The 18,714-nt window shown below is 46.6% G+C and overlaps 1 protein-coding gene across 1 annotated transcript in view; it reads right to left on the reverse strand.

Annotated features, from left to right (window-relative positions):
* The window catches only part of SHMT1 (serine hydroxymethyltransferase 1), a 128,267-nt gene that overhangs the window by 96,228 nt on the left and 13,325 nt on the right, over positions 1 to 18,714 (reverse strand). The window contains exons 2-4 of the mRNA XM_086940711.1: positions 7,015 to 7,134; positions 6,786 to 6,931; positions 5,181 to 5,296 (exon numbers count right to left, since the gene is read on the reverse strand). Coding sequence (XP_086796837.1) covers positions 5,181 to 5,296; positions 6,786 to 6,931; positions 7,015 to 7,119 — 367 coding nt within the window. The 5' untranslated portion in view covers positions 7,120 to 7,134. The remainder of the gene's footprint in view (positions 1 to 5,180; positions 5,297 to 6,785; positions 6,932 to 7,014; positions 7,135 to 18,714) is intronic.

Below are 18,714 nucleotides of genomic sequence, written 5' to 3' on the forward strand. Positions count from 1 at the left end.
GCCCCACCCACAGAGTAATGCGCTGAATAAGGTGTTCATGGTCTACAATCACAGATATTTTCCTGAGCAGAAAATAATGCGCAGCTCTTGTAGGAACTTGCCCCGCCTGTAATCAACAGCAGAAAGGATGCAACCAAACTGACTTCTCAGTTTTGCGGCTGGGTAAATAATGCATGAAACCTAATTTGCTATTTAAAATCTAAAAGCAATAAAAAGAGAATTCCATCAGTTCCATGGTATTTTTGGAAATTGGCAACAGCTGACAGAGTCCAAATTGTACAAACAAAAATAGAGAAAGCAATGCTCAGTGAAAGAAGAATTTGTGTTAATAAAAAAAGGAGCTAAAAATGACAAACTCAAATAAGCTTTTAAACTATTTTACCAATAGGATTTTAGCTGTGCATAATTCAATAAAATGAATAAAAGAATATCCTCTCCCACATTCAGATGAACAGAACATCCTGGCTCAGCAAAGCTATTTGTATCCTTCTCATCCTTTTATGAGAACATTAAATTAGTCAACATTTTAAACTGGCAGGAACTGACGAAAATGTACATCAAGATTCTCAGTCTAACCTAGTATCCAGGTTATTCGGTTTAGAAATGTTCGAAACGATCGAAACGATTCCGAAGAAGCCTCGATTCCATCAATAAGATATGGGGAAACTTTGAACCATGTTAAGCCTATGTTTCCACCTGGTGGCTGATGATTTTGCACATACAAGGACAGATGCGCGCAATCTGTCAAATAACTCTGCAACATGTCAACAATCATGGAAAAAAAGCACAAATATTCTGCATTTTCGAATAGACATCACCAGACCCTGGTGAACTGTTCCACTACAGGTCCACTTCACAACTGCGTTTTCTAGCAAAAGCGCTGGAGAGCGAGAAATTGACAGACAACGGAAATGGCATATTGAAGCGAACATCTTACTGGATAAAATGGAAGTTGGTTTAAAGCCAATACATTGCACAGAGGCGGCTGCTTTCGTGGCAGCACATTACAAGATCAGACAGCTTTTGGACACGAGTTGTAGGAAGGGGGGAGTCTCTAGTTGGCGCAGTGCAGCACTGGCGACAAGTAGGGACTCTCTTCCTCGTCAGGGTTGAGGGTTACCTTCAAGACAACCTCTGCTTACCCTCTAGGTAGTGTGGTTTAAGCAGTCTTAGGCTAATCTCTGGGGCACATAGGGTTAAACATTTGCAATATTACACCATCACAACCAACCCACCACACAATGACACCAAACTGTATTTGTAAAAATATATATCTTTATATAAATTTCAAGCAGGCTTGTAAATACAGTCTTGGTTCAATGCAAAACGGTTCCAGTATACTTTCAATTAGGTTGCCACAGTTCTTTCTTTAGCAATAAGCGATCTTCTGTGTTAGCGTTTCACCAACAGTTCTTATTCAGCTTGTTTCCCCAAAAACGGGGATCTCAGGCCTCTCACTGTACTTTTCTCTGTCCTGATGAACAACCAGGATTCCCCCAGCGGTCCGCGGATCTCCCTGCGCGGCTGACGGGGGGGGAGAGAGAGCGGGGGCCCGGGGAGCGCTCCGCACGCAGCTCCGAGGGCTGGGCGAGGCAGCGGGAAGGAAACAGTACCTTGCGGGAGAGTTGGTGGGGCGCAGGTCAATGCGGCAGTCCGCGTCGCGTTGTCTTCCATCCGGTGCTTGGAGCGAGCGGCGGCTCGGCTCTGGCTCGTGGGTCGACGTTGCTGTGCGGGCCGGGTTGCACGGGGCCAGCGCCTCGGGGTTTCCCGATCGGGAGGGCATACCTAGGGGACAGCGCTCCTCGGCGCAGGCCTCTCTTAATCCAGGCGACGTTCAGGCACCCCACGCAACAGCTGTTTCTCGGACAGCGGCGGCGCGTTCAGGGGCACAAGACACGAAGGGGGCAAGCAGGCACCGGGCGCCACCTCTTCACGTTGCGAGCTGCAGCTCGGGGTCAGTCACGGTGCTCGGATCAGCTGGGCTGATCTTTACGATGCTTCTGGGCCAGGCAGGCAGCAGTCACTTTGTTTAGAGGGAGGGCAGCTCCCAGAGCGTTGCTGTGGAGCGCGATGATCACAGCGCGCTCCGCTTTTCCTGGGGAGGCTTGCAGAGGGGAGACAGCGTCTCGCAGTGGTTCCTCGGTCAGGGGGTAGCGCCCACTGTTCCTGGGGCGCTGGTCAGGGGGCAAGTTCACAGGCAAGCCCTTGGAGATCTCTCAGCAAAGTTTGGCACAAAGTTTTATAAAGCAAAAGTCTTCTTGTCGTCCTTTCTTTTCCTCTCCTTCTGCAGCACGGCACCAGACACAGGCCAGAGACAGCACTCCTCCTTGTCCTTCCAGGTTCTTCTCTTCGGGCAGAGTTTCTTCTGTAGCACAAACAGGATCAAATTTACAAGGAGCAGGGCTCCTACTTTTATACCCAGTTTCTTTTGTTCTTACAGGCCAGGGGGGCCTTTGCATAGCCACTTTCAGTCTCTGAGTACTTGGTTGGGTGCAATCCGGCTTCTGCTTTCAGTGTGAGGGGCAGGCACATCAGACGCTCCACAGGAGGTGGAGCCAGCATTGTGTGGACAGGGGCAGCCAGAAGTACCTTGTTGATGGGGCTTCGCCCTTCCTGGGCCAGGTGCCGGCTGAGTCATCAGTCGCTCCCCAGGAGGGTGGAGCCAGCATTGTGGTGGCAGAGCACAGCTAGATTCAGAGTCAAGGGCCACTCCTACCTCCCACTAAGGTGTAATCTTCGCATTCACCACCTGTCATCCCCCAGCCCTGTCACTCACACATCCCAGACAGTCAGATACACATATCAGCAGAGGCGGGCTGAAATGGTTAGGCAAGCAAATGCTAACTTTCTAAAAGTAGCATTTGCAAACACAGGATATTAAAATAAACTTTACTAAAAGAAATATTTTATTATTCTGAGTTCAGGCATACTAAACATGACCCTCTACCATGCTCCCTGAGCCTGCTGGGATTATAGAGTGTAATAATTCCAGCAGCCCATTCTGGCCTAAGGGAAGCAGGTAGCCTTACAATAGTGAAATACGAATTTAGTTGTAATTCACTACTAGGACATGCCACACACATCAGGGCTTGTCCTACCTTACACTTACAATGCACCCTGCCCTCAGGCCTACCATAGGGGTGACTGATATGAAGTTAAGGGAAGGGTTAGAGGCTGGCAAGTGGGTGCACTTGCCCAGCCAGCATGACAGTACCAGACTGCACGCAGGTTCTGCAATGGCAGACCCTAGACACATCTTAAGGCTGCTTCTGTGGGTGGCGCAACCAGCGCTGCAGGCCCACTAGCAGTATTGGGATTCACAAGCCCTGGCACTCCTAGTGCACTTTACTAGGGACTAACAGTAAATCCAATGAACCAATCATGGACATCAATCACATGTACAATTTACAGTAGGGAGCACTTGCACTGCGGCACGGGTTGGCCGTGGCGCAGTGCCCTGAGTAGCGGAAAACCAGCAAAACATCGGAGGCACACCAGCAAAAAGTGGAAGGGAAACTCACGCCAAGGTGCCAGGTCTAACACGAGTCATAGGGCATCACTGCTACAATTTGATCTCCATGTTGCATTACACACTGTTTAGCATCCTGTTCAGACAGGCAGATAAAAAAACAATGGGTGCACAAGAAAGACCCTGGGAATTGATTTTTAATTTTTATCCAACCACACTCAAATGTTGGGATGTCCTCCTTCACCCCAAAACCAGGGTTGCCGCATGGGATGCCACTGGGCACCATTTTGTGCAAACCCTCGCCGGTTTAATCTGTAAATTTCACCTTTGGCAAAACTAACAGAGCTTTGTGCTGCCCTTAATGTCACATGCAAAATACCCAAACTCTAGTGTCTGTGGTGGATGAGACGAAGGCGGCTGCTGACTTCTATGATTGTGGTACGGTGGCTCCAACAGTGGATGTGCACCAATGCAATGGAACTGAACAGGGGCAAGACTGAATTTTTGGGTTTCAGACCCCTCTCCATTACCAGTGCACCTAAATAGTGGGCAGTAGATTTAGGAGAGCCTCCTGTCCAGGCTCCAGCAGCAAAATAATTAGGTTTCACCATGGACAATGAGCTAAACCAGAACAAACAAGTAAATATGATCTCAGTCTCCTGTATCAGGGGATGCTGCACAAAGTGCTTCTTAGGCAGGCAGACACAAACAAATAGTCCGGACAATGATTTGATCACTCCTGGACTACGGCAATACATTCTATGTAGTAGTCCCAGCAAAAAGCTATAGCCAGATTACAGAGCGTATTAAACTGGGCAGCGAGACTACTAACTGGAATTAAGCAACATAATTCAGTCTCCTCTGCCTTAAAAACTACATACATTGGTTACATATAAAAACTAAAATACTTTTAAGATGCCGGTATGGCTCACAGAGGCTTTTACAAATTTGGCATGTGATTCTCTCAGAGAAGCGGAGTACCAATCAAGTCGATCTTCACAATCTATGGAAGTCCTTTTCTTGACAGTCCTTAGAATCAAATTCAATTGAATTGAAGGGGCGAGAGATTTTTCCCTTTCCTTGCCCCAAAGTTGTGGAACACTCTTCCCAGCATCTTGGAGCTAAAACCAGCTACTGGAGGTACGGAAGGGACATGAAAACCTGTTTCAACAAATATAAGCTATGCCAGTTGTCGGCTCCATGACACCCTTATAGAGTGACAGCTGCGCACTAATAATTTCAATATAATTTAGTTATTTCCTACTGGAAATCAGAGAGGTGTTTTCCTCTCCATTGTGGCCTCTTTTTTCGGCTTGTTTTAAGCACCTCCCACAACGAATTCCAATTGCTGTACTAATGCCACTCGTCTTAATATTGGACAACCATGAGACACGGTCTAATCTAAACACGAATAATCCAGCAATGTACATTGTGACGTAAACTTAAAAATAAAAGAAGGGTGGGAGGGGGGGATTATGGTGAATCTGCAAAGGAGAGGTTTCACTTACTCCCAGGCAAAGAGCAGTTGTTGAGGAACTTACAACTGTCTACAGCACGATCTCTTTCTGCATCACTCACTGGAGTTGGCCACTCCTAGGTCAGGCTGCGCCATGAGATGCATCCACATTATAAATCACATTTAAACTGCAGTTTATTTAGCCTTGGCTCAGCTTCCCTGGTCCCGTGTATGGCATAGGCATGCGCAAATTACCTGAATATGGCTGAACATTCACTCCCCATTTCTCAGGGTCCAAGCCATACGCCTGCAAAGCTCTCTTCTGACATAGCCTCTCCAGCTCATCTACAAACTCTGTCCCCCCGTAGTACCTGTGGATTGACAAATTAAGGCCTCATTGGCTCCATTTTCATAACGTCTCAAGCATAGCAGCGACCAGGAATCATGAAGCAACATAAACGCATGCAAGGATAGCAAACAAAAATGGCAGCAGGAAAAAAACAAAAAACGTATTCAAGACCACAAAGTAAGATGAGCAAAACGTTACTAGAACAGAACATGCAGAAGTCGCACTGAAAGCTAATTAGCCATTCACTTTGCAATTTGTGAAATAGCCTACGTGAGCCGATGAAGTTTATATAGGTTCAACTATGTCAAGGTAACTTGGCTGGGAGGTCTCCTGGCAGTTCAATAAAAAGAATTATACAAAAAAAAGTCAAGTTAGTCAGAGGCTACAAACACACTGCGCCAGGCACCTTGTGGACTGCATTAGCTGACACAGCCAAAAACATCTTCAAATCGTACGGCGGGAGCAGAGGTGGGAACACTGTCCTTTGAATCCGCTGAAGTATAAAAATGAAAGTGGACTTACACGGGAACCAGTTACACAAAATAAAAGGCAGAAAGAAGAGAAATTAAACAAAAAGAAAGTGGACTACCAGTGAAAAACTAGTCCAAGCAGAAAAACAAAGGCAATAAGGTAAAAGGATTGTAATATGGAAAATTGGAAAGATATTGAAGTTTAAACACTGGTAGAAATCAATATTGAATGTAATTTGTGTAACATAACCATAATAGTCAGTAGCCCATCAGTCACTGGCGCATGGCAATTTTCAACAATCCTCCTCGAGGCTAGACACATTTTTTACTGGAGTTACAAGATCTAAACCCATGGCTAATCACTTCAATACAGCAATTCTTGGATGGCATCTGAGAAACCGGACAATACATACCTGCTACTTATATGCGAATTCCCAACTATGCATACATTTGAAAATATGTCAGAGACTCTCAAAAATGGTTTACAGCCATCCGTGTTTCCAAATAAATGGTACATGTAACAGGTGCAACAGTGGGTGGGGCTAACGCAATCAATCCACTGGTTCAAAATACAGATAGAAAATATATTAGGAATTGAAAGTATTCGACTTGATCAAACATACTACTACTCTGGGTTTCAAAAGGAAGCTTTTAGGCAGCACTAACACTAAGATGAACATATCTTTTAGCACAATGCACACCATGCCCCTAGTTGTGGGAATCAAGAAACAACATCTTCAGTCCAAAACGAATTTAAAACAGCTAAGGGGGAAGCATTCCACCATCTACAGATCTCCAAGTACTAGACCAAGCCAAAAAAAAATAAAAAATTCTTTAGAAAGCCACTTTTCCCACACCACTTACAATACATTTCCTTTGGCCATCTAAGTATTTAGTACATGAGCCCACATAGCTTAACAGCGAAAGACGTTCACTTCAACACTGATGCTTTGGCCGAATATTCATCATAGCATTTTTTTCCTCCTGTAAATGAACATTATTCCAGTAAGTTAAAAGTTCTACATTTCATAACATACATACCGCTGCCCAGGGTATCCCTCGGAGTACTTGTTGTTCATGCATGATCCAAGGGCCTCCAAAACTGCTCGGCTGGCAAAATTCTCAGATGCAATCAACTCCAAACCAAACTTCTGCCGATGCTTCTCTTTCCGAATTATGTCATATACCTAGGAAGACCAGAAAAGGTGTTTGTAAAGGAATTTAAATCATCCTAATGCTGCAACCAACTCTGGCCCTTTTACGTCATTACCTCGGAATCATTGGTTTCCAAAGGTTCCAAAACCATCTTGTTATGGGAGGTCCAGAGCTCTGCATTGGTGTGCACTCCATTTACCAAGACAGGTGTGTCTGCCATTTTGGAATTTTGCAGCTGTTTAAAAAAAAAAAAAAAAGAAGTTAATTGTTTTCCTTTTTTATTTTTTACAAGGGTCATTTTGTGTTGATGATTAACTCATATTATGCACTTAGTTCATTCTTTAGGGAAAGAGCATAAAATGGCAACAACAACCGAAAGGTATAAAAAAGTGGCATCTTGTAATTTAAGTCAGACTTTGCTCCCTTTCAGAGTATCCTCTTCCTTTTTTCTTTCCCTCCTCCCAGGCAATAGAAATGACAGGTGCATTGCCTTGCCCATTCAATAGACAAAAAGAAGGCCCAACCTCTGTGAAATAGCCCACTGCCCAGTCCACACTTCCTCATGAGGAATGGTCCTTGGAGCCCATAGGTAACAAAGACAGCACCTGCATTCACCAGCCTGCCATGGACTTCACTAGGTGGTGATAGAGTCCACTAATTAACGTGAAGATTAGTTAACTTAGTAGCTGAACGTGAAATGATAAATGTAAAATTTAATGCTCAAATTTTGAAGTGTGCTGATTTGAAACAGGGAGTCATAGTTATCAGGATAGGGCATAGAAAAGCTAAGAAGCAAGTTTTCTTTAACTAGAAGCAAACCGAACATTCCTGAAATGTGCACAACATGAATTAAAAGCCTGACCTTAAAGTGACATATTTAGAAAAGTACGTCATAACTGAAGAATGTTTCGGTTTAACAAATGTATTACTTTTCACAAGCAACATTTCTATTCATAAATGACAAAGAGAATCCCGTTTTCTCATGTTTCATTTAAATTTGAATAGAATAACGTTTGCATTTTAAACAATAATTTTTGTTCGTATTAAATGGAATGCTTTACTCTACAGTGATGTGGTCTTGGTTAGTGCAGTTCTTTGTTGTGGTAGTGAAACAAATTGAGATGTAGACGGTCGAACTATGCTAAAATGCCTATGGGAACTAAGTATTATGTTTCCAGTGTCAACTATGCAAGAATGTAAGAAAGCCATCTCCTTGACATACAAAAACATAATTAATAATCAGCCTGACCCCCTGACAGCCCTTCAGGAGCGGTGAGAAACAGACATGGGTGACTTGGATAAGGAGGTCTGGCAGGCAGCCCTGGCATCACCAAGGGAAGTGGCGATACCTTCCACATTAAAACTAGTACAACTGAAAGTCCTACACCGCATCTATTACACGCGCACCTTGCTCCACAAACTAGGTAGTACGAACACTTCACTCTGCCTCAGACAATGAGGTGCCATTGGCACCTTTTGGCACACAATCTAGGACTGCCTGGTAATTACTCACTTTTTGGAGGCTGTGCTGCGCACGATATTACAGGTCAGCAGCGTGCAGGTTCCACCTGAGCCAAAGACATGTTTGCTCAATATTTGGGAACCCACTGATCTGAACCACGCAGCTCAAGACTGGGTGACACTGGGACTAGCATTGGTAAAGAGTAGTACAGCACAGAACTGGGGCTCAGGACTGGCCCGACACACCGACAGTGGTGCTGTGATATGGACGCCACAATGATCACAGAGAAGTCGGTCTTCATCCACCGGGGTTGCCCCCAAAAAATGGGCCCGGGTATGGGGAAACTGGAACAGATTCCGTGGAGACATCTGTGAACCCCCACCGGAGGTGCGGATGTCAGAAGACAGCGAGTGACTTCAGGGGGAATAGGGAACAGAGTATGCGTCATAATATACAACACTAGCGGGAACACCTAGGGGCAGGATACTGAGTAATTATGTACTGTTGCATCACTGAATAATATGTCTTTATCGTCTATTGTATGCACAAAAGAACAATCGATTACAATAATTTTTAACATGTATAACAAAATGCCAATAAAATGTTCAAAAAAACCTATGCAAGAATGTATGTAGCTAACCTTGTGATAAAGTTTGCAAGCCGCATGAATTTGTGAGAAAAGAGGAGCTGAACCTGCGCATAGAAGAATAGTGCCATTTCATTGGTTCACGGATAAAGATGCCTGATACAATGTCTGCAATAGGTGTTCTCGATTTTTATATTCGCGCGTTCCCAACTAGCTTCAAGGATTTTTGGATACTTTTTATTACTCAATCCGTCCTAGACCCGGACCCTTGACTGTTGTGGCTACTTCTGTTTTGCCTCACTTTGCTATTTGTTTTTCAACAGATTGCTAATGCAACTGTATGCTGATTTTATTGACACACGGCTGAGTTTCATGAACTACTCTTCACAGGACGTTCTACTGCTTTAATTGGGCTTTGAGCGTTATGCTCCTCTGATCTCACGCTTTTCCTTTAAAACCCGAACTTTTCACTGGTTCTACATATCTAAAACACAGGACCTTAACTTTAGAATAGGGAATTATTCCTTTATGGAACGCACTTGATTTAATATGTGATGCTCTAGTCTAACCATTCTTTTTTATGTGATTTCTGTAAGTTTATTTGATTTATAGACTAATCGAAGTGAAAACGACAAAAAGAAAATAACTTTACTAATCTCCTAATAAGAATAAAGGTTTTGAAAACGTATCCCAACTCTCATCATTGACTGAACTTAAAACTGTTGATGCGCTTTAAATTTGAAATGTCGAATTAACTCCTCAACTAATACATGATCATTCATTGGGAGAAAGAAGAATCCAGAGTGGTAACAAGGCTTAACCCAGTAAATGATGGTAAACTAGTGATTGAACTATACGGATGGACTGATTTACGAATATATTTTTGAGGTTCAGTCCGTGCTATCATTGGCAAGGAAGGAGGGGTGAACCTGGAGGGGCAGTAGTCATGGGCAAGGCATGCAGACACGAGCGGTTAATTACCTTTAGGGCAAATGCTGCATTGCAAATAGTGACACAGAAGTGGTAAACAAAGAAGGTAAATTTCTGTTAAATAATTAATTAGCAAACTCTACTAATCAATATTTAAAAACCAAATTACAGCAGTAGGTGTCAGTTTAAGTGTGACTACAAAGAAGAGTCATAATTGCACAATCACACCACAGCAGCCGCACTCATTCACTAATGCGGTAATGGGAGAATAAGGGTGATGCAGTGTTAATAGTTGGAATGCCCTGCGGAATACGGACAATCACCGTTTATCAGACAAGGATTATCCATTTGTACCCAAAAGCTTCCGTCAACCACCAAATATACAAAATAAACTCAAATAAGTTTATACAAAAACAGATGTCAATAGTAGAAGCTATATTTATTTAATCTGTGTATAAACAGTAGGGTGTAACCAGCATGTGTGCAGGAAGATGTTGAACTAGAGGATTGTATGATGGAAAAAGGCATTCCGTTGCAGCGCATGCAGTGACGTGAATGCTATTATCACGCATAATCTTTACAACACATGTCTTTACAACGTATTTCAATCTAAAAGTATAAATGTTAAATGGATATTCGTGGTAAAGGTTTTCCCTGATCCCAGCCCGAAGCCCTAAAAACAGCCCCGCGCAAGCCCCACCCAATGGCTCTAGCTTTTTTTTTTTTAAACCCTATCCCAGCCCAGAGTTCTAAAACTGGACACCAGCGCAACCTCCCCCCCCCCCCCCACCCCACCCTTCCCTCTGGCCTCCCTGCCCTTATTTTTTTTTTTTTAAAAGGCAGTCCCAGCCTTAAGCACTAAAACAGGCCTCTTTAAAAAAAAAAATTAAAACACCCATAGTCCTCAAGCCAGTTTCGACCCTGAAACCTATATCTATAGGGTCAACTGGACAAACAGCAGCAGGAGGATGGTGCGCAAGTAAACCCGTCTCTTCCTACATTACAATCTGTATACAGTCTGTCCAAACACCCATCTCTTCTCTGCTACTCGCTCTGAGGCCAAAGCACTAACAGCCATTGTTTCTCAATATCTACTTCGGTTTCTCACATCATTCACCACTAATATGTACTATAGTTGCAAATGCACAGGCTAAACACGGGTTGAGACTGTATTAACCACTAAATTACAACAACAACAAAAAATAGAAAATGGTTTCCATATACATTTACAGCAAGCATAGAATTTCATGTTTTAAAGTCAGTACAAAATAAGATTTGCCAGTGTACCCACTTCTCTCTTCAGATGGTATTCTTTTCTTTCAGATCACATCTTTCCTTGTGATCCATAAAACATCACTTGGTGCATTTCTGACTAGGTGCACCCTGTCATGCAAGACATACTTGTGACATCAGTTGGAGAAGCACATGGCCAAGGAAGGACAGCGTAATTCCAAGTTATCTTGGCAGGCCGACTATGAAGCTTTTACTCTTGCAGGCACCCAGGAGTCATAACCTGTCAAAGTTTTAAGACAACCCTATCGTTCACAGGTTCTTTCGCATTGCACCTTTTGTGTAACCAGGTTCTTTTCACATTGCAAATCGTCCTCATGTAAGTAATCAGAGTATTCTAAAGAAAAAAACGTTTGTTTTTTTTTTGTTTTTTTAGTGGTCCTGCCATTTTGGTAGGATCAAGAGGCATACTTTGTTTCCCTCAGCAATTGAGCTCTGCAAGGGCTGGTATCTCCAGAGCCCAAAGGTCCCAGGCACTAAGGGCCAGATGTAGGTATCCAAATACTGGTCGGTAACGGCCAAAAATACCGATTTTCGGCCGTTACGGACCGGTATTTGGATACTGAGATGTAGGGACATATTAAAATACAGATTCAGTAATTTTACCGATTCGATAAACTTGCCGAATCTGCATTTTAATATGTAGGTGGCACTAAACAGTGCCACAGGGCTTTAAGGATTCGTTATTTTCCACCAACTATTAGTTGGTGGTAAATAACGAATACCCGTGTATATGCAAATCTGTGCATGTACACCTGTGCCATATGGCACACATACATGCCCTTAGGGCATGTATTTGTGCCACATGGCACACAAGCCCTAATCAGGGGTGCAACAGGGTGTCAAAGTGACACCCTGCCACCCTTGAATTTTTCGGTATCATATGTCTAAGCCCCGTAGTGTGAAAAAAGGTGAACAAAATCTCTTAGTTAAAAGGGAGTTGTGAACAACTATTCTAAACGGTCTTTATTTCAATAGTGTCCACACTCGGTTAAAAGAAACAGCATGTTTAGACCATATTAACTTGAACTGCTGACATGTTTCATTGCCCAAGCACTTTTTGGTAATTTCAACAGGGCACAGGGATGCATCTCCACCTCACTGATGCTTTGAATCTGTAGTGGTTGAATAAGAATATAAAAGAAATAGTGAGTGTCACAGACAAAGAAAAACAAGCATTGGCATAGCCAATAGGTCTCGCCTTTGGGACCTTACAAGTGTTTAGCCATGCAACAGTTAATCTTGTTGCAGTAAGGATATTGTGCTGCATAACTAAATACTTATAAGGTCCCAAAGGCGAGACCTATTGGCTATGCAAATGCTCGTTTTTTTGCGCAATTGGGGGCAGTGTATTCACCTGCTGTATTTTTTAAAAGGTAACTGCCATACATAGGGACCCAAAAGGAGCGAACCGGTCATGACTCCAATTACACAGGGTGGGGACAGTGGGAGAGCGGAATAAAGTAGTATGGCCAATTATTTGAAGTGGATGGTGTCTCTTTTAAGGATAGCAGCAGTAAGAGGTCAAAAGAGGTCACTCACTATGAGAGTAAAATGAGAGCTCCGAGCGAAGTGTCACTGGAGAAAGTGTGTCACCTTAGACCACACATTTATCCCGTACCAGGTGAAAGATAAAGGCATGGACAACCATAAGGTTGTACTTTTAGATGCAGTTAGGACTCATGGTTTATGTTCACTGGTTTTACAGAAATTGCTTTAATTGTACGCATAATGAGAGTTTATATCGCGTTTCATTCCCGTATTTTATCCTTAGATCACCAGATAACCTATGATAGGTGTTGACCATCTGGTCAATACCTATCATAGGTATGCTCGTGATCTTATCGGTCATATACATGCTTTTAAAGGATAGCCATTCAGGGGCGAGTGAAGGACATTTTACAACTGTATTGGGGGGTCACAGAAAGCACACTAGTTTCAACCATCATTCTCAAGTCACAAAATGATCAACATTCTGCCTCTGCCCTCAGACATGTACCTAGTCCAGCTCAAGTGTGTCTGGAGTTGAACCTGGAACATCCCATTTCAGGCCGAGAGTTCCTTTTCAGGTCATCAGACGTTCTTTGTAACTGTAAAATTCAGAGGTGATAAAATGTGCTGTCTGTCTGAACAGGGACTTCAGTGACGCATATATATTTATGCAGCCCCCCGCCACCTAACAGACTGCACTGACCAGAGAAAGGGGAGAGGAGGGCCGGTTGGGGGTAGAGAGAACTGAGCCATATTATTCCACGCTCTTCTCTAACCTGTGGTTCGACCTACCAGCGTCTGGTGAGGTCGGCTATGTGTCGTTTGATAACGCGATGTGTGTTTGACATGTTTTCTGGTCGTTTTACATAAGACCACCCGCTCTGCAGTGACCGAATGTGGAGCTTGTGACTGGGGCATTAGGTGGGATGTAGGGTTCGCACTGGTCAGAAAGCACAGGCAGGGGATGCTCATCGAGTACACATATTAGATATCACAAAGGGGTAAACGTCAGCAAATCCTGCAGTAGGATATCCACCAAACAAAATTATGTTTTATAAATTCAGATATATAGAGGGCTAGCGAAATAAATTAGGTTGCAAAATATTTGTATAGAGACCTGTGCCAAATGCAAAAGAAAGTTGGAGGCAATTCTCGAGATGAAAGGCTTTCCAACAATAAGAGCAGGGTGCAGACTGCTTATGTTGGTCTCGGTTATTGCATTCCTCTGCCAAAAGGTGCAGAGGGCTTTTCTTACTCGCACCACCATCCCATTTTATCACCAACAGCCCACGAGAAGCAAAGAACTGTTAGCTGAACACAGTTGTGGTTTCTTTCAGCAGCATTAAAAAAAAACGAGAAAAACAAAACGTGAGTGCCTCGTGCTAAAGGAGGCTGCAGCAGGGGGAGGGGAGAGGGCCAGCGCCTGTTACCCTTGCGGGAGCGAGAAGGGGCACAATACGTTTGCTAGTTCATTACAAACATATGGTGTCAAAGCTCAATCCCGCAAGGGAATAGCCAAACGTGCACGTTTTTGGCTGAAAATGCGAATTGGTGGCTAAAGGTTTTTTTCCAATGCAGCGCATGCTGGCTGCTTCGTAGGCGAGACCTAAACAGAGATTGTAAACAGTTATCATGTGTTGACACTTTCAAATTGCGACATCTCCTATATAGTGTCTTTACATAATGACATAATTACTGTGTGGTTGCCCAGTGACTCCTACCAGCAACTCACCGAGGAGGCTTAGAGTTAGCCTCCCCCGCAGGATATAGTGCAGCACAAACCAAAGTACCTGCGAACGCACAGGAATACTATTTTACCATACTCATCCATATGACGTAATAGCAGAAAAGTGTCAACGCGCCTCTAGTATCATCTAATGGATAAGTTTAGAGGTGTATTCAAATGTACACCCATCAACACTTACTTCCCCAAAAACTTTTTTTTTTAAAAATAATCTTCCTAAAGGAATTGAGGACCAGAAGTGTGAGTCATTGCATGTCATTCAAAATGCCCTTTTGTTTAGCCTGCTGCTAAAATAAAGAAGCGTCCCGCTCACCTGCTAGTTGTAGCGAGACAGAAGATGTTGCAGGCGGCCATCTGTGATCAGAAGGCACCCCCACTTAGCACTACGCAGGCAGTCCGCACTCCGATGCACCACAGGCACCGAAGACTCGAGCGCCCTGTGTAGTACTGGACCACGACCCGGAAGTCAGGGTGAGGCCCCGTCCCATTCACCGGATGGAGACAGGCGGTGGCGCGGTTGATTGGTAACCGCGAGCAATGAGAGACTCGTTTCCATTCTTGGAGGCCACTCCCCGACCCCAGAAGTTTAAAGAAAAAAAAATTCTGATTTACTTGATATCATTGCAGCATTTCTAACCACCGCGTTCTAATACTTGATCATGGCGAGAGCGATCTTTTAACAGTTCCCTTTCAATTAACTGCATCTCAAGTGCTTCACAATTAGTACATGCTTCTAACCAACATAGTATGGTAGATGCACAGAACTGTGTGCTTATAAACAAGCAATGTAAAAGTGTCTCAATTTCGCCTAGAATTCTTAAAAACGGAGCTGACAAACCATAGCCCCAGCGTGTCCCACTATTAATATAGTCTTCTAAGCAATGGCTGTGTAGTCGTATAAACGCAATGTTCTAAAATATTGCCTGCATTAGTAGGTGTGTGAATTTGGGGGGCGTGGCTTGGGCGCCGATGGCGATGGTCGCCTGAGAGCTCGGCTCCGGGACTGAGCCCGTGATTATCCTGTAAATTGGAGGCTGCGGGGCACCCCGACCCCAGCAATCTGTTGATCGGCCCGACGGAGACCTGCCGGGGCCCCTGGCGGAGTCCGAACGAGTGGTGACCCGGCGGAAAATCGGAGTTTGTAGTACTGCGGAGTGCGACCCAACATGGCACCCGGACTTCATTGTCCCCTTGGCCGGATCCACTAGACGGATGGAACACCACTAGCAGCGGCGCACCCCCTGCCCTGCCGTCTCACGGAGATGTGAGGACCTGGACATCGGTCAGATCGAACTCTATCAACGAGGAACGCACTCGGACGGGCAGTTGCCCCCGCTATAGTGGTTCCCGCACGCGGGCGCCTGGGGGTCCCGACTGTGGCCCCACTCCCTACACTGCACTTGGCTACTTTCTCCTGGCCGGACCACTTCCATGGGAGGCGCAACCCTTTGGCGCCGCAGATCATCCGGAGGAGTCGGTGACCCTTACTCCGGGACTCTATCGGCCGCACGGGCCTGCCCGACCTGGCGACGGTTGTCTCCGCCTCCTCCACGGTGCCCTCAGACGACGTGGTGGTGGCACGAGCCGAAGCTGAGGAGGTCCAACAGGCCTTGGAGACGGGGATTTCCGGCACTCGACCTGAGGCCCAATAACCGGGAGAGTCACAGCCGGCGCTTGCACTCGGAGAAGCTCACTCCTGGACCCGCACGGTGTGCTCCCGGCGACATGGGGAAACCTAGAGGAGCCAAGGGGGCTACCCCAGCCGCCTCAGACTCGGAGTCCCAGGACAAAGAGGAACGTGGGGACCCGGAGAGTTCTGGTGGTGCACCAATGCAGCAGCAATTTGACCGCGTCTTGGAGGAGATTGCGACCACGCGCTCGGCCCTCCAGCAGGACATTGCCCAGGTAGCGACAAGCCTAGGCCTCCTTAGAGCGGATCACGGCAAACTCTCGGACAGGGTCAAGGAAGTGGAGAGCTCGGTGAAGCCGGCGCAGAGAACTCTGGCTGCGACTATGAAGGATGCCCTGTCCCGGATTACGGTCCTGGAGCAGAGAGCGGAGGATGCAGAAGGCCGTAACAGGAGGAATAACATTCGGGTGGTGGGCCTGCCGGAAGAGATTGAGGATGGCGACATGGTGGCATACTTGGAGGCCTGGCTCCGAGACACGGTGGCCCCAGAGGGTCTATCCTCCTTCTACACCCTGGAGCGCGCCCATAGAGTCCCAGCGAGGCCACCACAACAGGGTCGGACCCCGCGACCGGTGGTGGCACGGTTGTTGCACTTTCGGGACAGGGACCTCATCCTCAACGCCGCCAGACATAATGGTCCATTCAAAGTGGCGAACAGCCAGGTGAACATCTTCCCGGATTACACCTATGAAACTCAACGTAGACGGTTTTCCTTCCTGGCGGTCAAGCGAGAGCTCAGGAGCGAGGGCATTCAGTACTCGCTCCTATTTCCTGCGAGGCTCCGCATAATTGTCGATGACAAGACTCAATTCTTTGATACCCCGGAGGACGTCTGCAACTGGCTCGAACTCTACAGAGCAGGGAAAGATGGCTTTGGCTCCTCATCACAGCAGACGGCGGAGCCGGAGCAGAGACGGCGATCCAAACGAATTCGGAGTCGCCGTGGCCGCTCAGGCGGACCCTCGACGGCGGAGACATCGACGGAGCGGAGGGGAGTGCTGGAGGTGTTGTCTATGCTGTCTGGCTCACGGGACGATGCCATTGAGGAGGAAGCGAACCCTGGTGACGAGGGGGTGCCAACGGACTCCGAGGAATCGGTGACTGATAGCGTCCATACGCCGGTGATCACACCGAAATCGGTGGAGGACCTTCTAGATGGACAGGGGTAACGGGGTGAGCTACTTCCTCTTGGGAGGGGGCCCGGCACGGGGGTGGTGGATGCCGACACTTGATGCTGACTCCCGGGGGTAGGGGGAGGGGGGCCTTGTTTTTGCCCCGAGCATGTTTGGCACTGTTTCGGGCTTGTCTTAGTCCTGGTGGCCTGAGCGTCGAGGGCCCACTGCCTCCGCCCGGCCCGCACCTGGCCCTTAAGGCCTTCCTACGGTGGCGACCGCAGGATTAGTAGGGGATAGTGGGTTTTTGGAGGGTATGGTTTGGATGGGAACTAGATGGTGCTATTTGGGTCCTGTTCTGGGGAGGGCGGATGGGAGTTTGGTTCATACTAGGGTTAAGTTTTGGTTGGGGAAAATGGCCGCCATCAGTGCTGGGGTGATTGATGTCCTTTCTTTGTTGGGACCCAGATGGGGAGGCTTTGCGAGAACGATCTGGGACAATGGCTAATGCTGCCAATCTGAAATGTGTTACTTGGAACGTGCGGGGGCTTCATACCATGTCTAGGCGGCACAAAGTCCACGCTTATTTAGTGCGTAGGGGGGGAAAATTGGCTTGCTGCAGGAAACACATCTGAACAAGGCGGAAGGGGCAGCGCTACAGCGTAGATGGAGGGGGCAGGTCTTTTGCACTTCGTACTCCGCGTATGCCAGGGGGGCGCTGATTTGGGTCAGAGCTGGGGTTCCCTTCCAGGTCACGAAAACAGTGATAGATCCAGAGGGGCGATATGTGGCCATTTCGGGCACCTTGGGAGGGAGAGACCTAAACGTTTGCTGTGTGTACGCTCCTAATGTGGACCAGACTGCCTTCCTCTCCAGGTTATCGGGCTCGTTGGCCCACTTCTTCTCCGGGCCCCTCCTGCTCGGTGGAGATTTCAACTCGGTAGTGGATGTAGACACTGACCGATCGCATCCACCCCTACCTGATTCTCCGGTTCGCCGCGTGGCTAAGGGACGTAGGGACTGGCAGACTCATTGGGGTTTAACGGATATCTGGAGGGCGCAGCACCCCACAACTAGGGACTATTCCTACTTCTCGAGCCTCCATGAGTTGCATGTTAGACTGGACGGGTTCCTTGGCTCGCCAGAACTAGTTTCGGCAGCGGTCCGGTCTGAATATCTGACCAGGACCATATCAGATCATAACCCCCTCCTGCTGGACCTTCGTTGGTTCCCCAGGGTGCCTGCGGTGCCCACCTGGAAGTTACGGCCCGAGATCCTTGAGGACAGTGTTTTCAGAGCGGACCTAGGCGATAAGATCTCGGAGTACTTTGCGTCCAACAGTGGCACCGCGAGCTCGAGAGCGCTAGAGTGGGACGCTTTTAAGGTGGTGGTGAGGGGATACTGTATTTCCAAAAAGGTCGGCATGAGACGAATTATCCTCGCCGACCTAGATGCAGCGGACCGGAAACTCCGCGAGCTGGAACTCCGCCGCCCCGGGCGCCCTGAATTA

Source organism: Lissotriton vulgaris, chromosome 10, assembly GCF_964263255.1.
Source record: "Lissotriton vulgaris chromosome 10, aLisVul1.2, whole genome shotgun sequence".
Classification (NCBI taxonomy): domain Eukaryota; kingdom Metazoa; phylum Chordata; class Amphibia; order Caudata; family Salamandridae; genus Lissotriton; species Lissotriton vulgaris.